Genomic DNA, 19,898 nt, shown 5'->3' with positions numbered 1-19,898 from the left:
TTTCAGTTCCTCCTATGGGATTGAAAGAGATGGACACTAGAGAACTCCCAAGGTGATGAAGTCTGCAGAGACACTTAGTGGGGCTGAACGGTAAGAGCCAAGAAACGTGTGCGCACACTCGCGCACGAGCCTGCCCAGTCCGTACACTCCCCAGTCCAAGCCGAGGACAGGCAAACTGCTGGACTGAGAAGCTGAACACTTGACCCAACTCCTCTGGCTCCGCCCTTGTTGCAGCTGTTTCCCCAGGTCAGAAGGGAGGGAGGGAGGCACGCGCAGTCCACGCCGATCAGGGAGGACAGGTCAGAGCCACAGGGGCTGAAGTGCACAGACAAGTCCCTGGTGCCCATACGACAACTAAAACGGCTCAAGTCTGGGACTGAGCGTGCCTGTTGGGACGTATACCCACAGAGGGCAGCCCAGCAGCTTGGGGCTGGGGAAACCATTTCCAATGGTGCAGAGCAGGCGAGGGGGTTCGTCCTCCTACCTATAAGCACAATCCCAGGAAACCCATTCCCAGGTATTACGGGCTGGACCGTGTCCTCCTCCCCCTCCCCAAATTCCTGTGTTGAAGCCCTAACCTCCAATGTGACTGTATTTGGAGACAGGATTTCTATGAGGTAATTAGGTTAAATGAGATTGTAGGGGCGGGGCCCTAGCCCAGTGGGACTGATGCTCTGGTGGGACTACGAAGACGAAGCAACACCAGGGGTGCACAGAGGAAAAAAGCCGGGAGAGGCCATAGAGAGAAGGCCATCTGCAAGCCAAGGAGAGAGGCCGCAGAAGAAACCAAACCTGGCAACTCCTTGCTCTTAGACTTTCTGCCTCCAGAACTGTGAAAACTAAGTGCCTGTCATTTAAGCTGCTCAGCCTGTGGTATTCTGTTATGGCAGAATTTACATGGCAAAACCTTTAGCTTTGCTATAATAGAATTCTGTTAGAGCAAACAAGTGCAGGAGGTAACCAGAGTTCGACGGCCCGGCTTGGGGTTGTCATACACAAACGGCCTCTAGCCCACTCTGTAATGACTGATTATTGCCCATCGCCCTCCACCCGAATGCAGCCCCCCAAGCACAGGGTCTTGGCTGTATCTGCAATGTTTCCTAAATGCTCAGAGGCATGACCGAGAGGCATTCCCGAGCGACTGTCAGAACTAGCAGTTCACGTTGCTCCGTGTGTGTCTGTTTTCTGGTTGAACGAACAAATGAAAAGTAAAAGAGGCTCACAGGGACTAGAGGGAACTTCATCCACCTGAAAACTTTGCTTTTGCCTCAAAGATAGCTGATGCTTAAAAATGGGGATCCTGCCCGAGGGGTTTGCCTGTTTTCCCCTCTGGGGTGGGCCTGCTGTGCCACGCAAGCTCTGCCGCTGCCTCGTGTCTCCCCGTCTCCCGTGACAACTCCCACTGGCTTCTGCAGTTAGAGAATGTCAGCTCTGGGAAAACCAAGTCTCGGGGAAAGGTTTTACCTGCGCCAAAGACTCCATTAAGTTTCTCACAACTTTGTCTTGGTCTTCCTTCAGGATCCTGTGAAGGGTGGCCCGTCTTTCGCTGTCCTTCCTCAGCAAAAAGAACCCAGAGTCTTTTTCCTCAGGAGAAGGTGGAGCGCTGTGGTCCTCAAAATTTTCATCTGGAATGCTGTAATAATTTACACAGCATAAATCCCAGTTGCCTTTACAAAAGGACACACAATACACTTCTTTCACCCAGCGTAAGTCAGGTCTTTACCCCAGGAAGAGGGTCCGCATTCCTTTTGCATCTTTTTCTCCGCAGGATTTGGCTCTTGTTTTGAAAGAGAAGGGGTCCACCTTCAGCTCCGTGTCGGGAGAAACCGAGCCATACTCGCTGCTGCTGCTCGTGTCCTCCACCAGGACGGGCACCGGCAAGGATATGCTCCGCAGATATTCTGCTTGTCAGGAGGGGAAGATAATGAACGCTTTGGAAAACGTAGGCACACTGGAATACCCACTGAGAGGGCAGTATCAGTCGTCACATGTCTCCTTCCAACGTAAGAGGCTGGTCACGACATCCCCCTCAGGCCCATTACACGACCCACGCTGGGGGTTGGGGAGGAAAGGGTCCCCCAGGCCCAGCATATCTTGGGTTTCAATTCCTTTACTTTTACTGCCCCTGTCAGCCTTTAGAAAGGTCATTTACAGTTTTCACCTCTGTTTTTACATCTATAAAATAAAGGACACGAGTCACAAATTTTAAACCATGTTCCTCTGAGGTTCAAGGGTCCACCTTAGCATCTTGGAGCTGCTTTGCATGGGGTGAGTGAGTAGGATAATGTGATTCTAGAACACAGGTGCCAACCCTGTTTCACCTACAACAAACGTGCTGTTAGTCTTACTGTCCGGGCTCTGCCTAAGGATTCTTACCAGAATGGGTTCTCTGCTACACAGATTTCAGAAGCCTCTGGACTAGATGATCTCCCCCCTACTTCTCAGATACTATGATTCTATGGCAAACAAGGGCTTTTCACTTATTTTGATGGAGACTGAGTTGGCACAAGAGAAGCTGCCTACATTTCATCAAATCCTGGTTTTAAAGAAAGTAATGTTTGCCAGGAGCATCTTTATCTAACAAGTGTCCCAATACCACAAAAGTCTTTTACTAAACAAGGCAGAAGTCAAATTGTAAAAGAGGAAATCCACAGTTTCTCAGAATCCCCCTTTTTACTGAATTCCTGTTGGATTGGACCGAATCCACAACTGCCCCCAAAGACGTGGGATGCTTCCCCTGCAGTGGACTCCTGACTCTACCCGCTGTGACTGCAAATCTGTAATCATTTACGGCGAGGAGGTGACTGAGGAGAAGCCACTTTTCCAAGACCACCCAGTCAACAAGTGAACTCAGTTCCAACCCTAGTGCTCACCTTCTCTATTTTGACTCTAAAATCTTAAGGTCCTGTAGTATCTTAAGTGAAGTTAGACTCTCAGGCCAGAGCAGAGCCCAGAGTTCTCTTGAATGACCTTGAGCATGAAGTGAGTGGGCATGTGGGAAACGTGACTGACTCTGAGTTCAGAAGATTTACATCTTCTGCCTCATGCTTATTCTAAGGCACAGGTTCAAGGAGAGGGCCTGTGGGCAGAACTGTTGGCTGAAACCCTCTCCCTCTTTCCCCAAGTGTATATAGTTGAGTTCACATAATTTAAGTGTGTGTGTGTGTGTGTGTGTGAGAGAGAGAGAGAGAGAGAGACAGAGAGACAGAGAGAGAGAGAGAGATAGATGGGAATCTGTTTCCTACATCGCAAGCCACGTGGAAGGGATAAAACTACTACAGGTTGGGTTTCTGGGCACAACTCTAGGCTTCGGTATATTTTAAAAATTCTGTCCTCAGAACCCAATCTGTGAGGCAGGTATCACCACCAACACAGAACACCAGGTGAAACAGGTAAATCACTGCATGTCACCCATTCAGAAAGCGGGATCAGGTGGTATCGGAACTGACTTCTGCATAACTCAAGCCCATTCCATGACACCTTCTGACAACGGGCTGGTCGGAAGGTTGTGCCGCACTCCGGGCTCTCCCGTGTGAAAACGCAGCGACTGCCTCCCAGAGTCCAGGCCCAGAGTCCAGGCTGTCCACAGGGAGAGAGGGGAGGGAGAGGGCTCTCCTCAGAGTTCTTGATCTTAGAGGTGAAGATGAAAAACCGGAGAGGCTGGGGCTAAGAAAGAGTGACTACTGTGCCTCCACTCTAGGCTGACGGGCTTTGAGGCGCCCCAGGGACCTACAAAGACCTGCCCTGGCGAGTGGGGAACAATGCACATTAATCTCACAATGCACATTAAGCGCCCCACCCCCACCACAGTATTTGATCAATAAATCATCCAACTTAGGCAAATGCAAAACTGTGGTCATCCCTTTATTATTCCCTGAAATAAACTAGTTGCTCTTCCTAGAGTAAATTTATCTTCCCAGTTACGATCTGCAAAGCCAATATTAAAAACAATACAAAGGCCCTGGCTGGGTAGCTCAGCTGGTTAGGGTGTGGTCCCGATGTGCCAAGGTTATGGGGTTTGACCCCTGGTCACGGCACACACCCAAGAATCAACTGATGAATGCATAAATAAATGGAACAACCAACTGATGTTTCTCTCCCTCTCTTTCTAAAATCAATAAATAAAACAAAAACAAAACAAAACAAAAACACAACTACTCCTGACCAACTAAAATTAGAGAGAACAGACAACTCCAAAGATGACAACGGAAGGTGTCTGGCACTGAGATTTTCCTCAAGAAATCCATTGGGTGGCCAACCGGTTCTAAGATAAGGAGGTGTGGACTCTATTCGAATTGAAGATTTCAAAAATATAAACGCCACCTTGCATTTAGGGAGGAACAATTGAAGCTCCCCTCACGAAAGAGACAGGGGAGGGGTTTCGGACAGAATGGCCCAGCCGGGACTGCAGCTGCACACATCCCTGACCCAACAGCCGCCCCCGTAGGCGGGGAGTGGGGGGTGAGCCTATCTGATGGGGGATCTAGAGCGGATCACCAAGCTTCAGCTCAATGGAAAATATGACAACAAACTCACCGTTTGATCCAGGTGAAAGGGCTGTGGGAAGAAAAGCAGAGAGCAATATAAACACGTTGGGTTTGTTGTTAAACTGAGAAATCAGACAAAGTGGGGACCTGACGTGGGAATCGATGTCCTTTCCAAGCATTCAACCTGCCCATCCCCCTCCCACACAAACACCAAAACTGCCCACAACAAATAGACCATTTACTTGTTTCTTCTCTCAGAAATGAGCTGTGGCAATTATTGCAAATACACAATTTATATTTTTACATTTATATTATAACAGGTGATCCTTCTTTTTTGGGGGGGAGGGGTTAATTATTCAGAAAGACATTCTGTAAGAGGTCATAGGTATTCATTTTTTACTGCTTAAAATTAAAAGAGCATTTTCCAAACAGCTTGGAAGTTGAACAGCTCGGCTCTGTAATAGCTCTGTAACCCATCAGTGGTAATTTGAAGTTTCGGCTCTAAAAGGCTGTGTTTCACCCTTTTATACTTTAACCTTTGTATATCAGGAACGCTACAGACATGCTACGTATCAGGAATGCCATGAGAGTTTTAATCACCTACTAACCAGGTGATGGCAGACAATTACGCACGAGATCCTGGCATTTGTGAGGGTGGTGATAACACAACTTCCTAGCAATGAAACTGTGCCAATGTTTATACAATCCCCAGTGATGGCAACAGACAGATTAGCTTACTTGAAACACTGTCCATCTCAACAAAGCTTAGGATTTCATGACTCTGACCCATATTCTCTTCAGTGCAACCACGTACCTGAAAGCTTAGGTTGTGTCTTTTTCTTTTTGCTTGAAACTTTCAGGAACTCATCAACAAGCAAGTCGTTAGCATAGGTTCTCTTATCAGGGTCTGGCTCAAAACACTTCAGTATGAATGCCTTGGCCTCTGCTGACATGCACTCGGGGATCTCCGGGTGGACTTTAAACATTCCCACCTGCGACATAGCATAAAGTGACTTTTGGGTGACATCTCATTACATGAGCTCCAGGGTTTCATAACTTGGTCTCCTAGTGCAAACAAATCTTTTACCACACATTACCAACTCATGGGCTTTCTCAAAGTGAGATGGGACATTTTTTTTTGTAGATTATGGAAAATTCCCAGAGTGCTTTAAGCTCCCAGAATGCTTTTGTAACTAGTTTAAGACAACAGACGGCACCATGAAGTAATAATTCAATTCAAAAAGCTTTAGGGCCCGTTAGCACGCTGGCGAGCAAAAAATGCATTTTTAACTGGGACCACGCTGTGGTCATAACAGCTAAGTGCCAGGAACTGTGCTTTGGCTTTTCCCATTTTCAGTCAGTGACTCTCACTGAACCCTCCCAATAACCCTGTGGACTAAACATTACACCAGTTACACAGTGAGGGAGATGAGGCCCAGGGGAGTCAGGCTATATGGTTATCAAAAGGCAGATCTGGGATTTGAACCTTAATGCGTTTGGCTTAGAATCTGTGTTCTTTTCCTTATGCCATGAGTTAGGAATACCTCCCTGTCTCAAGTTGCCTACATTAAAAATACTTTAAATTGAATAGAATTTTTATAACAATTACAATTTTATTCTCACTGCTGCCATTCTAAAAATGTTTTTCAATGTTTTCGTGTATCTAGTACAGAGAAAATTTTCTAAGGAATCTTTTTTGTTATATAGGTTATATAAATGTATTAGTACAGAGAGAATAATATATAGTTATTTGTAATATTTACACAGCCTTTACTATTCTCAGTGCTTTGCACATATCTGATATATTCCTCAAAAATACTTGCCACATAGGTAGTATATTTGTATCCATTTTAAAGATGAGGAAACTGAGGTAAAAGAAGGCTGATGATCTGACTGTGTTGGAGCCTGGATTCAAACCTGTAAACTGGCGCCAGGGCCTACCATCTCATCTAATGCACATCGTATAATGATCCCCGCACTGACAGGTAACATCGCAGCATTTGACAGTGAAGTCCTAGATGGTGGTAAAAACCTGAAACGCTGACCGGGAAGAGAAAGCCACTCATGCACGTCAAAAAGGGAGCTCTCACGGCTCCTCAGGTCTGGTGCACCACGCATTTCCGGATCAGCAGGATCCCATCACACCATCTTCAAGCATAAGTAAGCCTAGCTTTGTACAAAGCAGAGGTGTGCAACACACGACCCCTCATCAGACGCTATTCACAAATGCGCTAAGCGCTGGAAACATGGTCAATAGCAGGGGAAGAAATAAATAATTATCAAAAGTCCTCTGCCTTACAGAACAGAAGACATGTGAGTTTCACTTCTCGGGAAACAAGTTCTCAGTCGAAACGTCCCTCTGGCTTGGTGGGTGGCCAGTGACAACAGCAGGGACTCAGATTCGGAAGCCGTGGCCCAGGGCTCTCAGCCTTATTTTGGTATTGGATGCTCGCCCTTTGGGAGGTGGGGCTGCTTCCCACTCCGACAGAGTTGCTAACAGGCTAGAAGTATATGTGTATGAGGCTAAGACTGGTGTACTTATAATAGCAATCATGCCCTTTTTTCAATGGAGGTTTCAAACTTTTATGATAAAGAAGTAAAGGGAAATTTTGCTTTCATTTAATACTTAAATGGATAACAAAATGTGCTTGTATCTCCCTCTGTGGAAGATTTTCATACTGGGTTTCCCAAAGAGCTGAAGTCATCTTCCATGGAGTGGTGTGAACAAGTGGTCAACAGAAGGTATGACTAACGCACTGCATAGCTGAGAAAACGAAGGTGGACAGATCCTCCACCTGAGGCATACACATTGCTGGAGGGGAGTGAACCTGCCTGAACTTTAATACGCTCTCGGATAGTGCTTGCTTAGTCAGGCTCCTTTCCTTTGCCTGAAAACACATGACACACACAAATGGAATGCCCAGTGGCTTTATCCATTGGTTTATAAGTTATTTAAGATATATGAAATGTGACCTTGAACATAGCTGCTTGTGGTTCTCCCAGTTCATAAAAGGGTGGTTTTCCTGTGGCCATTTCGATGATGGTGCAGCCCAAAGACCAAATGTCTGCTGCCTTTCCATAGCCTCTTGGTCCTTTATCTATTATTTCTGGTGCCATATACTGAAGGGTGCCTGGAAATAATTCAAACACAGTTCCACTTTCAAAGAGCAAACAAGCAAATATCCAGAAATGACAGTTTCAATTTCTCTACATAAATAAGACAACTTTAAAAGCACAATTCAGGTCTTAATGTCTCATCTTTTTTGAGTTCCAGTTTTCTCTGTTAAAAAAAAAGAGAAAATACCAGTTTTTATAATGGATTTTATTAGTGATACAAAAATAGTTTACCAATATTATCTGGTTATGAACAGATACTTTCTAATTTCTTAAATAGTATAATTAAGGCATCATTCCACTGGGACCTCTTAGAAACTTCTAATAACTGGTCATTTGAGAACAGAGAATACATCAACACATTTTCTAAAATTAGTTTTTCAAGCACATGAAAATTCTTATTATGCATACTTCTAGTTTTTTCCAAGAAAAGCTTAGGTCATTCATCCATTTCCTTAGATTTGCATTTCTCAATTACCAATATAAATGCTTAATCCTTCTGTTTTCATTCTTATTTCTAAATCATTAAAGCATGAAGATTCTAAAAGCCTTTGTTAGAAATAACGTAAAAGTATAAATCAAATATATGTGGTTCTGCAGTGTGCCCATGTCTACAGGTCTTACAGGCTAAACACAGGTCATGAGCCATCAGTGCAGACCAACCACCAGACACTGAGTGAAAAAGAGAGATTTAAAAGGCTGTGTGGAATCAGAGTTGAAGAATGCAGTATGATTAAAGGAGTATTAAGTGGGGAGCCTAGATTCTGTGGTTCCAGTTCTGTTCCGGTACCTCTCTGATGAACACTCAAGTGCAACTGTAGCGCTGGCTCAAATGGGAGGCTGGATGCGCCTTTCTAACACCTGCTGCAGTGATTCCCTGAAGTCTCGCAATGAGAACGGAGTATGAACAGAAGGAGATTCCTGTCACATCCACTGCTTCTGACATACTCACACAAATGATGCAATCAGCGAACAGGAACTTGCCCAAGATGCCATCTTGGATTGTTTCAAATCCTGAGGCATTTGCCAAAAGAGCCATGTCACTATTTTCTGATTTATAACCAGTGACAGACATTTCAACAAATACACACAACACCTTTTATGAATGCCTGTGTATGATTTGTAGGTGAAAGCTGCTATGCGAAATTCCTCTCAGTTGTTCCTATGAAAATCCACTGTCATGAGCTAGAAACTGGCTGTGTCATAAAAGTAAATAAAAGTACATTAACTTTGTCAAATACTGTCGTCTTGGCAGGTTTATCCTCCAGACCTCATCATTTCATGGCAGTAACTCATCATGTTGATGTTCACATACAACTGCACACGCCTGCTCTCAGCTTAAATCAGCAAAATTATTGGATGAAAGCTTTTCACCTGGCCAAGGATAAGGTAACCACACTCCTCAAATCACTACCCTTGGTGATTTATCTTCATTTATAGCTTTCTCCAACATGATCATTTCTAAAAAGATTTTATTTTTAGAGAGAGGGGAAAGGAGTGAGAAAGAGAGGGGAAAAAACATCAGTGTGTGGTTGCCTCTCACACGCCCCCTATGGGGGACCTGGCCTGCAACCCAGGCAAGTGCTTTGACTGGGAATTGAACCAGCCACCCTTTGGTTCACAGGCCAGTGCTCAATCCACTGAGCTATACCAGCCAGGGCTTATTTTTTATAATGTAAATAAAATAAAACAGTCTTTAGAAAATATATATTGGAGCTCACTGCTCCTTTTTGTTGTCTCTTGGTCTAAAATAGGATTAATGAGAGAATCTGAGTAGGAATCACAAGTGACCAACAATAGAGTGAATTGAAAAAAAACTGGACAATTAAAAAAATTGGACAAAAAAATTGGACAATATAGTGAAAAAAATTGAATTGTCCAATTTGACAATAAATTATGCAATGTCCTTTATTCATTAGCTAATATTTCAAAATACACTGTCAATTGTGTTTAATTATCCCCCACTGAGCAAATGCCAATAAGAACAGGTTTGGTCATGTGTTCATACCTGCTCTCTATATTTCACAAATGCATGACACTAATATTTTATATAAAGAGCTGCAAGCCAATCTGGGGAGCTACTATAGCTTAGTAGCTAAAAGCTTAAATTCTGACATCACACTGTGTCCATTCATTAATTCATTTGCTTGGATGTTCTACAGTGAAGGCCTACTATGGGCCAGGCACTATTCTAGGCATTCAGAATACAGCTGTATAGGAAACATAGATCCCTCCACTTGTGCAGCTGACACCTTTGCAGTGGGAGACATAATAAACTACAGCATAATAACTAAGTAAATTATGTATTATGTTAGGAAATTATGTGTTATGACAAAACAGAAGAGCAAGAAAAGGTTAGCAGGAGTGCCCAGAGAGGGCTTCCATGGAAACAGGGAGGGCCTCACCACGATGACATCTGTGTTAAGACTTAAGGAGGAGAGGGACACAGACCTGCAGAGAGCTGGGAGAAGAGTGTCACTAGCTAAAAGAAGAGCAAGTGCAAAGGCCCTGCGTCATGATGAAGAAATGTGGGAAGACCTATGTTTCTGGACAGACTGAGCAAAGGGGGAAGAGTAAGAAATGAGGTCCAAAAGGTAATGGACTCTGAATCAGGTCAGAGCCTGATCTACCACTGTAAGGACTTGGGCATTTGCTTGCTCTGAAATAGGTAGAAAGCCACTGGAGGTCTCTGGTGACAGGGCTTCAGTTATGTTTTGAAAGGATCACTCTGGCTCTGACTGCGAACAGACAGCAGTGGGCCAGAGAGGACGCGGAGGGAGCAGGAACAGGCCATCCAGGTGATGCAGGTGAGAAATGAGGGTGGCGGCCGTGGAGGCGCTGCGCCCGCTGTGGACACACTTGGAAGGTGGAGCCAGCAGGTTTCCCTGACGGACTGGGTGGGAGTGTGAGAACGGAGGCACCCTGGAGGATTCTAAGTTCGGAGTGGCCAATCAGTGAGGAAAAGTGGGGATGGAGTAGCTCCGGGAGAAGTTCATTAATTCCACTTGGCATGTTAAATCTAGTTTGAATTGTGGCTCTATTACTGGCTTTGTGACCTTGGGCAAATTATTTAACCTTTTTGAACCTTTATTTTCTCACCACAAGCTGGGATAATGATACCTAAGGATTAGGTCTGGATTTCAATAAAATAACATATATAAAGCATTTAACACAGTTGGGTATACAGCAAGCACTCCATACTTGGTGGTTGCAGCTGCCTTCCCTCTCATCACATCACTGGGAGGTGAAACTCATCAATATCTTTCACTGCATTTCATCAGAGGCTGACTCAGCCCCCGGGACTCGGCTAGCTTCGAGTCAGGGCTGTGGGGCCAGCAGGAGCACATCAAAGTCTGCACACCCGAGGCCCTCAAGATCAGCGCTGGAGACAGACTCCACACACTAGTCACTGTGTCCCTCTCATGTGAGGCCACTGAGAGAAGTACAGGCAAGGTTGAGAGGGCTCTGGGATGAATGCTTTACTACAACTCCTTCAAGAATAAAAAAATTGTTTTCAAGAATTAGCAGAAGATACTAAATTAACATCTTGTCCAAATAAGTGCTGAAAGTAGGGAGGGATTTTCCTCTCAGAAGTTACTAAGCCCTGACTGGTGCGGCTCAGTGGGTTGGGTGTTGTTCTGCAAAGCAAAAGGTCACGGGTTCAATTCCCGGTCAGGGTACATGCCTGGGTTGTGAGCCAGGTCCCTGTTGTGCGTTCGTGCAGGAAGCAACTGACCTGACCGATGCTTCTCTCACATATCATTAATTCTTTCTCTCTTTCTCCCTCCATTCCCCCCGCTCTTTAAAAAATAAATAAAATCTTAAAAAATTAAAAAAGAAGTTACTGAGTCTTGGATACATCTGAAATGTCTCTTGCCAAATTGTAAAGACATTTAAAGTCACTAATAAGTTGGGACTGATTTTGTTAAAAAAATACATTCTAAATGTGTCTAATTTGTTACCCCGAAATTTCCACTGCCCTGAGACTAGGAACTAGGCCAGAGGTGCTGCAGATGGAATGTTCCGAGGGGAAAACTTTGGGAATTTCTCTCTTCTTTTCCCCTTTCCAGGCTTCCAGAAAGATACCTCAGCAAGGTGGAGAAAAAGGCTGACTGAAGCAAGAAGGTCAAAGCAGAGAGCAACGCTAGATTTAAAAAAGCAAACCCAAAACAACCCTGAGATCTATCATTTATAAACTGGTGTGACTTCCAGCTGTGTGTGATGTCCTGTTCTCTCTCAATTTCCTCATCTGCAAAGTGGAGGCATTATTTCCTACCTCACAGAACTCAGAAATGGGGACATCTGGCCACTGTGCTTTCTATTCAACCAAGATTATTTTCTTTTCCTAAACCTCCCCCTCTCATAATAATTGTAAGAACTTAGTACTTCATGAGAGATCACAGAATGGAGCGATGAGCACTTGGCACCAACAGCAGGATGAAGTTCCAGGTGCCCCCCGCCCCATAACTGCTGGGCAGGCATTAATCTCTCTGAGCCTCAGTTTCCTCTCGGCTACTGTTACCTTTTTGGAAATCACCCTGTCTCCACCCTCCCAGATTCTGCTGCAGAGCCAGCTAAGTGGCCGCACTGCCCAGCTTCTGAGTTGGTGAGTCACTTCCTCTTTCCGGACAGAAATCCCGCAGTTATTTACGTTGTGAGCAGGAGAAACACCACGGGGAGTAAACAGAGGAGGAAGGAGGGAATTCACAGCCCACATGGGAAGTGATTAAGGTATGAGTAAGAATCACAGAGAGATCAGACTAAAAATGTTTCAAAAACCCATCTTGTCAGGATTACAGTGATTTGTAGGCCAACCAGGAGAGAAGTACCAACATGAAAAGCAAATAACAAATGCATAGTTTTAAAAAAAATCCTCAGTAGCATAAAGCAAGGAGACTGAATAAATCATACAAGTGCAAGATGAGAAAATGGCCAGATCAAATTCCGAGTAACACTTTCAGTAATCATTAAAAGGCATCAACATCAATGTTTGCGAAAACGACTAACACTGTCTCTCACACTATGCTCAAATGCAGCAATTATTTCTCTAATACATGAGAGCTGTATCGTCATTGCAAAGACATACCAGTAAAAGTTTCAGTGCTTGGGTTTATGCCAGCAAGCCTCTTTGATGTCCCGAAGTCTGAGATCTTGAGAACACCACTATAGGTATTAATCAACACATTGTCACCCTAGAGAACAGAGAACTTGAATCAAAAGTGTTGTCTTTCTTTCAATACTGTTTATTGTTGGCTTGCAAGTCCAATAAGAACAGGCGTCCTTAGAGCAAACAAGGACACATTCTGTACTCTTCATTAAGAGTTAATTTCAATAGTGAATTCTTGACACCACTTTTGTTTATATTTTATCAGTTGTTCACGGTCTGCCACTTGGGTCACAAGGTCAAACATGGTTCCTAGTTAGAACTTGCTATATTTCACAGATAGCAGGAGTTATTTGTACATGGCACATGAAGGATAGATTCAATTATTGATATTCATAATTTCCCAGACACTTGTTGTTCTACTTCTTGTTGGGGAATAATGAAGGATATCACAAATAAACAGGCATTTGGGTTGATTTTAGTGTAGTGATATTAACTTACTCTTCCATAGTCCAGCCTGTGTCAGAAATGGACTAGCCCTGAATATTCTCTTTGTAATGAGATCCCGCTAACTTACTTTAGTTCAATCCATGAAAAAAATCACAGTTGTGAGATTTCTTTTTTCCTTCTAATAATGTATTCGCTGAGTCAATAAACATTCACTGAGCAGCTCCTATGAGCAAGCACAGAAAGATGAACCGGGCTCTCCGTTCCCAGGAGCTGGGACAGACGCTTTTCTGCTCTGCTCTGCGCACCAACATGCACAGAGGAGAGCGCCAGGCGTGCGGTGAAAATTCAGTTTTTGTTGGTTGAACATAGTTAAGACCTTTATTCTTTAAGTGGGTAAGGGATGAAAATCAGTAACTGATTCAGGGCAGAGCAAAATCTTCTATTTCTATTTCCAAGATTTATTTAATTGCCATTCAAAGTTAATACTCCTAACACAACATGGCTTTTGCAAATACGACAAGTACCCACCATGGAACTCACAAAAATACATTCTAGTCCATCCTACCTTTATGTCCCGGTGAACGATCTGATTGTCGTGGAGGTATTTTAATCCTTCGAGTATTTGCTTTGTATAAAATGCAATAGTTTGCTCATTGTCTTTCAGTGGGCCCCATTTGGAACGAAGGAGAGCGGAAAGACTCCCTGTAGAGTAGGAAAAACAGCAAATAAAATCTAATCCAAATGAGTTCCTTAAAGTATATTAATAATGTAACACTAATTTAATCTAACATTTATCGATTATTTATAGTGGCCCAGGAACTGTACCAAATACTTGGGCTCAACTATGAATAGGCATACCTCTGAAACCCAAAACACTAACTTGGAAGAGCATAAGCACCCCTACGTTCATTGCAGCGTTCTTTACAATCACCAAGATATGGAAGCAGCCCAAGTGTCTGTCAGGAGATGAGTGGATAAAACAGCTACTGGACATTTACACAATGAAACATTACTGAGCCATAAAAATGAAGAAATCTTTACCCTTTGAGACAATGTGGATGGACCTGAAGAACATGCTGAGTGAAATAAGCCAGTCAGAGAAAGACAAATACCACATGACCTCATTATATGTGGAATCTAGTGAACAAACTGAACTAACAAGGAAAACAGAGACAGACTCATAGATGGAGAGCAGACGACAGCTGGTGGGGGAGGGAGGTTAGGGGGTGGAGGGATTGAGCAAAAAGGAGAAAGGACTCACGGGGATCAGAGTTGTAATGGGGCGGGGGAGGAAGGTGTATGGGAGATAAATGGTTAATAGAAAAAATCCAATAAAAAATAAAACTCATTCTTTTAAAAACCTAAAAAAATATATGAAAGGGGCCCTGTCCTGAGTATATATTCAGATCCTTGCTCTGAACATGTTCATCAACAGTAAGCAGTAAAAGCCACATATTTGCTGATCTTAATCAAAGTCACAATAACTGACATAAAATGGTTCAGATATTTATTTATTACCTTCTAATAAACTGCAAGGTAATGTCATGTGGCTCAGTTTTCTTTTAACTTATGCAAAATAAGACCTGTAAACTTGTAAATCCCATTCAATTTTACTCCTCTTCAAGGCCCTAGAGATTTATAGATTTTAAACAAAGAAAAACATCTCTTACCTCCTGGAACCTGCTCCATGAAGATCTTAATGAAACCATTCTCACTGATTGAACCCAGATACTGGACAATATTCTTGTGCTTCAGGTGCTTATGCAACGCTATTTCTTCATGCAGAGGCTGGGAGTATCTGACAGACATGCAGGTGTTGATGAGTTAATTATGTAGCCAGACTTTAGTGCATAAATTCGCACAATATAAAATGAAAACATCGTGTGTGTGTGTGTGTGTGTGTGTGTGTTTGGAGCCATGGTAGGGTCTGAGGGGAACTGTGTCAGGCGCTATTCTAAGCCTTTCATAGCCATTAACTCATTTCTCACAACCACCCCATGAGAAGGTAACTATTAACATGACCATTTTACAGGCGAGGAAATGGATTCACAGAGAGGGCAACTAACCTGCCTAAGATCTCAAAGCTTGTGAGTGACAGAGTTAAGATTCGAACCCAGGAAAATTGAAATCATCCACATAGCTCACTGCCTACATTTACATACCTTTGGCCTCATAACGTAATCTTATTATGGCCTCTTTGGCCATAATTCCATTGGCCTCATAATGTAACTTTATTATTCCAGGAGACTTTTACCCAGAAAGATAAAAATTTGAGTAACTTGAATGTTCATTCCAGAACTTACTGAAAGGCTCACAAACTCTTCAGTGAAAAACATAAAACCATTTATATCCCAATTTTCCTTGAGCCCTTTGCCTAGAAACCCTTACATTACTGAGTCCGCCAATTCTATTGTATCAGGCCTTTTAAAAAATCAGTCCGAACTAGGTCTCTACACTGAAAGACCAGCTTTAAACCAGACTTCAAAATCATGTACCTGGCACATGTGGTTTTATCAGATTATACAATGAAAGTGTTTCATGGGACTGGCACAGACAGAAGAACACTTTTGATGACTATTTTAAGTATATAAAATTTGCAGACTCTTAATCCTGAACCCACTGTAGCTCTCATTTCATTATTATATAACTAACAATGGTAGGATGTCAGCAATGATAAGCAGAGTATCAAAACTATTACAGGATTTTTTTCTGCTGTACAAGGAAGGGCACCGGTATGAAAGGCACTAGCTGCCAAGGCGCATTTTAAGTGCAAATCTGACGCCTCATAACTTGCTTCAGCCCTGCGTGCAAGAAGTGCTCAGACCTTGGTGCATGTAGGCAGATCCATATGAGCAGAATGGACTTTTGTGAGCGTCCAAAACAGATACTAGAATTGGTTAGTACTGAATAGTATTATTTTCATGAATCTTTTCAAGATAAGCTATAAACTAAAACAATATTGGATTACAAAAATCCCAATTTGTTTAATTTAAAGAAACTTTTTTAAACTGTGAAATATTACTCAGAAAACTGCCAACAACAAAAAATTGACTTTTACTCATTTTATCTTCCTGCAGAATAGCTCTAGGAACTATGAAGGCAGCGATTAAACGGAACCTTTTGACAGCCTATCAGTGAGGAGCACCATCATTTGGGTACCTGCCTGAGAGAGATACCGTAAGAAATACCACTACAGAACGCCGCCAATCAGATACTCAGGTGATGACTCTCAGCTGTGAAAACAGTTGAGATTTTCTAAATGTTTACTATTTTTTCCATGGGGTTTAAATGCTTTAATTAACATTATTTGATAAGATTGCTCTTAATATACATAAGATAAATTAGTGGCAAATATTGGACCTTACTGTACAGATTTAGGAAATCAAGATGACTAAATAACCTTAACCAGTGACTGAACCAGTTTGTGATTGACTGAAGGGTTCCCGCCTTCTGACCCTTTACTGAAAATTGATCATGACTGTCTAAATTAAATGTGAAATCCTGGAGAAGTAAATATAGGCCTTCCCCCAACTCCTATATTATATAACCAAAGGATAGCTCAAAAATTATAATAATAAAACCAGGACTCACCCTAGCTAAGAATAAGAACTCTTCTCCAGTATGGAAATAACTAGTAACACCCAGCAATTCTCACTAAATGTAAGTGAAAGTGCCAAGCACTGAAAGACCATGAAATTATAATCTGTTCAGGTCAACGAGCTATGCTTGTCCATGAGAATTCTAAGAAAACTGTTTCTTCTCAGCTAGCTGTAACAATGGAAAGAAGGAATGGTATAATCAGAGATGCTTATAAATATTCCACTTGAAAAGTTATTCATCTCTGTTTTCTCCAGAGCACCTAGTCTGAGTCAAATTCATACAACCACCACCTAAGCCAGGGGTTCCCACAATGACGAACCTTTCCATCTCCTGGAGGGCTTTTAAAAAATATCCCAGGTACCTCCAGAATTTTTGGGCTGGGGCCTGAGTATCAGTATTTTTAAAAGCTCCCCAGTTAGCTCTAAAATACAGCTGGGTAGAGAATAAGTGATCTAAATAAATAATAGCTCAGGGGTGTGTAGGATGTTAGGGGCAGAAATCAACCTGAAATTAACAACTAGTTGGGATTATGACACTACTCTCCCCACCTTCATCTTACTCCACTTTGATTCTCTAAAAAGTGCTTGTAGAGTGTCAAGGAAACACAGAAGATGCTTTTGGTTGCTATGATCCTTCTTTACAGATGGCAATGTTTAGTGTATGCGGGATCATGCATCATTCACACTCATCCTACTACCTTGGTAACTGCGTTCGTTTGAAATGCAACACCAGAACCGCTCCAGATCACACAGAGGGAAGTACCCGTGTGCGTTGAGTCTCACAGTAACACGACAGACTGCATCCTGATCATCTTTTGTGGGGAACAGGAAGATGCCCTGTGCCAGCTGTTCAAGAGAAAGGCCTGTCCCGCACATGTTTTCCCACAACCCACATTGTGCCAAATGCACTGTAACGGAACATGGCCTTTGTTGCTGTGGGTGTGCTCTGTGTGTGCACAGTCACTGTTGAATAAACTTAAGTTACAAAGATGATTTTAGAAGTGGCTTTCTTCCAAGTACCTACTTACATTCATTGGAGCTGGAAGGGGAGGGGATGTTGCCAAAGATCAGTGAGTCTGATGCAGCAATTTGAGAGTGACAACCCCTTCTAATTTTATCTTGTTTCAGTAATCTACTGTATGTATATATTACTTAAAAACCTGTAAGATTAACAAAAATCTTAATGACAAACATATATGTATATTACTCTAGGTATTTAATGAATTTCTATCGCCATTTTGTAGGAATTCATGAACATCTCATGAATTAACCAAGAGGAAACTGCCGCGACAGCGTAGAAAACATGAAACCACGCATACGGCAGACAACCAACAGCTGTGCGCCAGCCAAGCATCAGTTCTTCTTTCTGTGATTTTGTCTGGAGAAATACATGGTCATCTAAAAAGCTACTGAGTTCCTAAGCCTCCCTTATAGTTAGGGGTGGTTACTTTTGGCTAATAAAACAGAGGTAAAGGATGCTGGACTTTTCTGGAAAAGTTTGTCTTCCTTTTTCTTCTTCCTGCCTGGAATCTAGATCCGGAGGCTGGAGACAGAGTGGGCCCCTGTGAATGTCTGAGTAGGATGGACAGACAGAAAGACACCTGGGACCTGGGGCACTGGCTGCATGAGAGAAGAGTGTCTTTTTCAGCTCAGGGTAGTCAAAGGAGGCCTCTCTGATGGCCTGAAATTTGAACTGAGAACTAAATGATGCCGATGAGGCAATCCCGCTGAGTTCTGGGGAGTGAACCTTGGTGTGCCTGATGGAGAGAGAGGGGTCAGTGTGGCCGCAGTGGAGAGGGGGAGGCCACAGAGGGAGGCAGATATTGATGCTGAGGGTTCTGGGTTTTAGGCTGGTTACAACAAAAATCCATGGAAGGGTTTTAAGCAGTAGTGACAAGATGTGACTTCAACTTCGGAAAGATCTCTGTGGCTTCTCTGAGGGGGGACAGAGCTGGGGTGGAGGAAAGAGTGAAAGCAGAGACAGTCCCGGGGTCTTTGCAGCAGGGAGTCTGGGTGAGGGAACTGAAGGCTTAGACTAGAGTGGGGATGGAAGTGAAAAAATTCACGATATCCTGCAGAGACTAAGACAACAGCACAACTTGCTGATGGAGCAGGTGCGCGTGAGAGAGGAAGCCAAACAAAGCCTAGGTTTTCACCTGCACAGCTGGATAGATGGGGCAACCTTAACTGAGACAGGCAATACGTCAGGTCAAGTACACATGGAGGTAAAGCCCATGGTTCAGTTTTGACCTTGTTAACTGTGAGGTGCCTTTTAGACTTAACAGGCGGAGAGGCTGGGTAGACAAATTACCCAGGAAGCTTAGGAAGAGTGTCTTTTCTGATGAAAACTGGACAGGTGACCCTACACCACAAACACAGAAGAGTAGTGGACTGGAAGGGAACCTAAACCAGTCCATGACGTAGTCTAGCATTAAAGTTCGGCCAAATAAGGACCAGAGCGGCAATGTAACAATGGACTCAATCCCATCCTCTTTCAGCCACGAGGCAGCAGAAATCATGAGATCGGGAGGACAGAGAATTACTGGTTGGAGAAGAAAATGAGAGGACAGAACATGAGAACTGGGAGCACAGAAAACCCTGTTACCAGAGCTGTCTCCCTCCTGAACAGCTTTCTTCTTTCCCAAAAGCCCCCGCTGTATGTGGTTCATGTCTTCAAATGTTTCTCCTGTTCTTTTTTCCCTCTCTTTTCCTTCTGCTATTCCCAGTAGGTACATGTTACACCTCTTGTAGTTGTCTACAGTTCTTGGATACTCTGTTCTTTCTTTCAGTTTTGCAAGATTCTACTGACATAGCCTGAAGCACAGAGACTGAACCAGGCATCCAGCCCATCAAAAGCACTCTTCTGTCACAGGTTTTTGATCGACAGCATGCCTGTTTGGGTCTTTCTTAGGGTTTCCACCTCTCTGCTAACATCCCATCTGTTCTTACTCGCTGCCTACTTTATCCAGTAGAGCCCTTAGCATATTCATCACAACTGTTTTAAATTCCTGATGGGATTATTCCCACATTCCCACCATCCCAGCCATATCTGAGACTGGTTCTGATCCTGGCTCTGTCTCTTCAAACGGGTGCCTTTCTGCCTTTCAGTATGCTTTGTAATGTTTGCTGAAAGCCAGACATGGT

General features: G+C 43.3%; 1 protein-coding gene across 2 annotated transcripts in view; it reads right to left on the bottom strand.

Moving 5' to 3' along the window:
- MAP3K5 (mitogen-activated protein kinase kinase kinase 5) overlaps positions 1–19,898 on the bottom strand; it is a 180,090-nt gene that overhangs the window by 24,980 nt on the left and 135,212 nt on the right. The window contains exons 16-23 of one of the 2 annotated variants that reach the window (XM_037045671.1): positions 14,826–14,953; positions 13,721–13,857; positions 12,688–12,793; positions 7,461–7,618; positions 5,302–5,479; positions 4,537–4,557; positions 1,724–1,901; positions 1,465–1,633 (exon numbers count right to left, since the gene is read on the bottom strand). In XM_037045671.1, the coding sequence (XP_036901566.1) occupies positions 1,465–1,633; positions 1,724–1,901; positions 4,537–4,557; positions 5,302–5,479; positions 7,461–7,618; positions 12,688–12,793; positions 13,721–13,857; positions 14,826–14,953 (1,075 nt within the window). The remainder of the gene's footprint in view (positions 1–1,464; positions 1,634–1,723; positions 1,902–4,536; positions 4,558–5,301; positions 5,480–7,460; positions 7,619–12,687; positions 12,794–13,720; positions 13,858–14,825; positions 14,954–19,898) is intronic. The other variant, XM_037045670.1, reaches the window with a different exon arrangement.

The sequence above is a fragment of the Sturnira hondurensis genome, unplaced genomic scaffold (assembly GCF_014824575.4).
Source record: "Sturnira hondurensis isolate 20B ecotype Veracruz unplaced genomic scaffold, ASM1482457v3 Scaffold0004474, whole genome shotgun sequence".
NCBI lineage: Eukaryota > Metazoa > Chordata > Mammalia > Chiroptera > Phyllostomidae > Sturnira > Sturnira hondurensis.
The sequence above is the reverse complement of the archived record's forward strand: the minus strand, read 5'-3'. Positions and strand labels throughout refer to the sequence as shown.